This window comes from Chanos chanos, chromosome 10, assembly GCF_902362185.1.
Source record: "Chanos chanos chromosome 10, fChaCha1.1, whole genome shotgun sequence".
Lineage (NCBI taxonomy): Eukaryota > Metazoa > Chordata > Actinopteri > Gonorynchiformes > Chanidae > Chanos > Chanos chanos.
The window spans coordinates 23608341-23612182 of record NC_044504.1 but is presented as its reverse complement, the minus strand read 5'-3'; the positions used below and the strand labels follow the sequence as shown (position 1 = coordinate 23612182).

Genomic DNA, 3842 nt, shown 5'->3' with positions numbered 1-3842 from the left:
ATGCTACGAGATGGGGCTAAGTCCTGGAGTAATGGCTCAGAGGCCTACAGCAGCGATCCTGAGGAGGATGAGGAAGAGGAGATGTTGTTTGGGGAGAATGATGAAGACTCAGAAGAGATGATGGATCTTAGTGACCTTCCTACGGCCCTGTTCGCCTGCAGTGTCCATGAAGCCGTCTTCCAGGAAGAACGACAGCGGGTGAGCGTGTCATGTCACTTCCTCTCGCACATTTGATAAAATCCTGTTTTTGCAGAGGGAAGAGAGCACTGTGATTATCTCGTTTGAGCGCCACGAAATGGCTTCCCATCTTTATATGCCATTTTACTGTAGTTACTGATGTCCGGTTATTGTTACAAAGTGACAGCACACCTATACAACCAGAGCACAAACCTCCTTTATAGTTCCTCTGCTCTGTTTTCATGTGGTTATTTCAGTTAGAAAGGAGAATCAGTATATCAGCGGATATTTCATTGCCCTGAATACAAGAACTAAACAGTTCATTTTCACATCTAGTCCTTGATTCGGCTTAGAATGTTTTTTTAATTAGTTGCTGTAAGTATTTTTTGCTTGATCTTGCCAAAATTCTGAGATTTTTCAAAAACTTTTAGAGAGAGAGCAGGTCTCTGTCCTTTTGAGAGTGTTTTGATTAATGATTCTGAAAACATTGTCCAGGGTCGTGTAGTCAGTGTAAGCAGTGACAGACAGCACCAAGACAGTGAGCTAATCGCAGGTATGTGGAATCAGGCCTTGAACAAGTGTGTGCATCTCTGTCATTCTCCAGCCTGTGTCTGGCTCTGGAGAGTGGAAAGTCTTGGCCTCCGTCTAAACACACGGAGAAATGCAGAAAATACTTTCAATTTTCTGCCCCTCTAATCCGGTTACATATTTGGAGCACCGGCCCTTCCAAGGACTCTCCTTCAGCTATAGTCTCTCTCTCTCTGTTTCTGTCTTTGTCTCTCTCTCTCTCTCTCTCTCTCTCTCTCTCACACACACACACACACACACACACATGTTCACTCATTTACTTACTCACTCACTCACTCAAATGACTGTAAACACAATGACCCTCTAAGAATAAAAGAGCAAACTTTAAGGATTCCTGAGATTGAAATTATAGAGGAACACTTGGGTACAATGTTGAACCCTTCTTCATGATTTGTAAAAGAATCCTCACTCTGGATTCTTTAAAACAAGATGTTTTCACCCTAAGACAGGCTCAAACTGCTGACCTCACGACAGGAGTCAGACAGTGAAGTGGGGGTTAGGACTCGAGAGTACGTTGGGGATTCATTTTGCAATATTTTAATTTTTTTATACTTTATTAATCCCAGTGGGAAATTTATCTTCTGCATTTAACCCATCCAAGTAGTGAGCACACACACACACACAGAGCAGTGGGCAACCACACAGCCTGGGGAGCAGTTGGGGGCGAGGTGCCTTTCTCAAGGGCACTTCAGCTGTGGATACTGAGAGAGGGGAAAGCACTGTATGCCCACATTTTTCCTGCTGGTTCAGGGAATTGAACCAGTGACCTTTCAGTCCCAAGCCCACTTCTCTAGCCTTTAGGCCACAGCTAGAAAATATTTGTTTCCATTACATCTCATTATGTGAAATTCTCACCATGAGTGCATATGCATGTGCCCTAAGGTTCTTTTAAGAACCATCTCTTTATCCAAAGGTTCATAAAAGAACTCTTTTCATGAACCATAATCTCAAATAAGCATTCCTTAATTTGGCAGCTCAAAATGGCTAGTCTATTTATGTACGTCACACGTATGAAGACTTTCTTGCCATACTTTGAAAGTAACACATAGTTTATGAGGTGGCTTTATGCCATGCTGGTGCTATTTCACACTAGACTAAAGGAGTTTGTGTAAAAATGGCTTCACCTCCACTCTCAAACAGATATTTAAAGATCTGAAGTCTGGAGGAGCAGCAGACAGGTGGAGTGACCGGCTCCTGTTCTTCATTCATCCATGTGTCAGCTCCTCAGGTGCCGACTAGATGGCTTTATTTTTCAGAACAATCACAGGCAGTCTAAATTTGTCTGCTTCACAGCTAATGGAGAGACCAAAGCATGGAACATCATAACCTACATTCGGTAGAGTTCGTCTTAGGCCCCTGCAGCTAGCGTCCAACATTCCCACAACGTTCGAAGAATACTCTTTCAAAACTTCTAGGAGGGACGTCTCGCTAGGTGGTCGGTAAAAAAAAAAAAAAAAAGTACTTTCAAACCCTACATTAGCTTGAGGGGAAAAAGACAGAAACACCACTCTTGTCTTTGAAGGATATTGCTGGAATGTGGTGGATTTTTTATGACCCACTTGCTTGCTTTTACTTTCAGAGAGGAAATGTCTGTAATTCTGTATTGACTTTCCTTTCACTCCTGTTACAGTAAATGCAAGGTGCATCTTAACAGATATGACTTCATGCCAGGCATCCAAACTACTCTCTCACACAAGCCTCAATGTCCAGTACCCATCTGCTTACATATGAGCACTAAATAGTGTAACTACTTTCTAGGTTAAGTATTTATACTGTGTATTTTATTGACCAATAAATGTAACAGCTGATTATGTTAAATATGTAATAACTACACAGATACCAACATAGAGATACTTACACATGTACTCACAGTGTTATTTGGGACATTAAATTTGAAATCAATCCAAAATGAAGAAAACACAATCCTTGTATGATTATGGTTAAGGTGTTCAGTGGCAGGTCATATCCATGTCCCATAGCAGTTCAGTGTTATGTGTGGATGTGTGTTTAAGAAGATCATGACTCAGCTGATCTTTGGGTTGCTCATGATCCTTTGTTTGTGTATCAGATCAAGGCTTGGTTTTGATCTAGGTTTTGTGTTGTTTTCTCTGTGTGTGTGTGTGTGTGTGTCTGTGTTTGTGTGTGTGTGTGTGTGTGTGTGTGTGTGTGTGTGAAAGAGAGAGTACGCCACTGGTGACCTTACTCAGTAGAATAGATCACCCACAATGCACTGCAAACTCATTATATACTACATTCAGTTGTCTAAAGTATGAAACATGCTTATATAGGTGAAATGGAGAATAGACATGCAAGTTTGCATGAACATTTTTGCCTGACTGTAATCTTAAACAATCTTTAGATTAACACAGGATTGAGTATTACAGATGCTCAAGAGTAGCCATTTATGTAGGGATTCAGTAGGTTGTAATAGGTAGACATCACAGTAGACAACTTGTAAACAAACATTCTCTCACCAGCCATAGTTTGAATCTCTCTTATTCTCCTCACAAAAGCAATACACAAGAGACTGTCCCTTAGGAGGGTGATTTGAGAATGCATTCCATTAGTTGAGAGCTCACTGTGCAGAGATGAGTTATGAAACTTGATTTACCCTTTTGTCCTGGCCAACTTTTTCTGGAGGATGTAATTTATTGATGGAAAATAGAGGGAACGGAAGAAAAGATAAACTTCCTCCATCTCTCACGAAAAGGACTTAATTACGTTGTTGACAAATACACTGTGTTCCCTTTTTGTCCAGTTTCTTCTAGAATGATTTGAAGAAAGGGTTATAGGATTTTCTCTCTTGTGCTTCTGAATACCTGGCTTCCTCTTTTTTTTTTTCTCAGAGGCCTTTTTGAAATGAAAAATAGGGAATGCATTTTCTAGCCTAGGGAAAAGCTGGGAGTCTGCGGACTGGTAAGCAGCCTGTCCTTGTTACTGCTGCCTTCAGAAAATGGCACACTCCAAACACTCACCACCGACCCCTATCTCCTCTTCATCTTCACTTCCCTGCATTAGGTGTGTGTGAGTGTGTGTGTGTGTGTGTGATGGTTCTCCTCCCTCTCTCTCCCTTTCCC

The 3842-nt window shown here is 41.4% G+C and overlaps 1 protein-coding gene across 3 annotated transcripts in view; it reads left to right on the top strand.

Moving 5' to 3' along the window:
* rcan3 (regulator of calcineurin 3) overlaps positions 1-3842 on the top strand; it is a 22424-nt gene continuing 18582 nt past the window's right edge. For all 3 annotated transcript variants that reach the window (XM_030786888.1, XM_030786886.1, XM_030786885.1), the window contains exon 1: positions 1-198. In XM_030786888.1, coding sequence (XP_030642748.1) covers positions 1-198 — 198 coding nt within the window. The remainder of the gene's footprint in view (positions 199-3842) is intronic.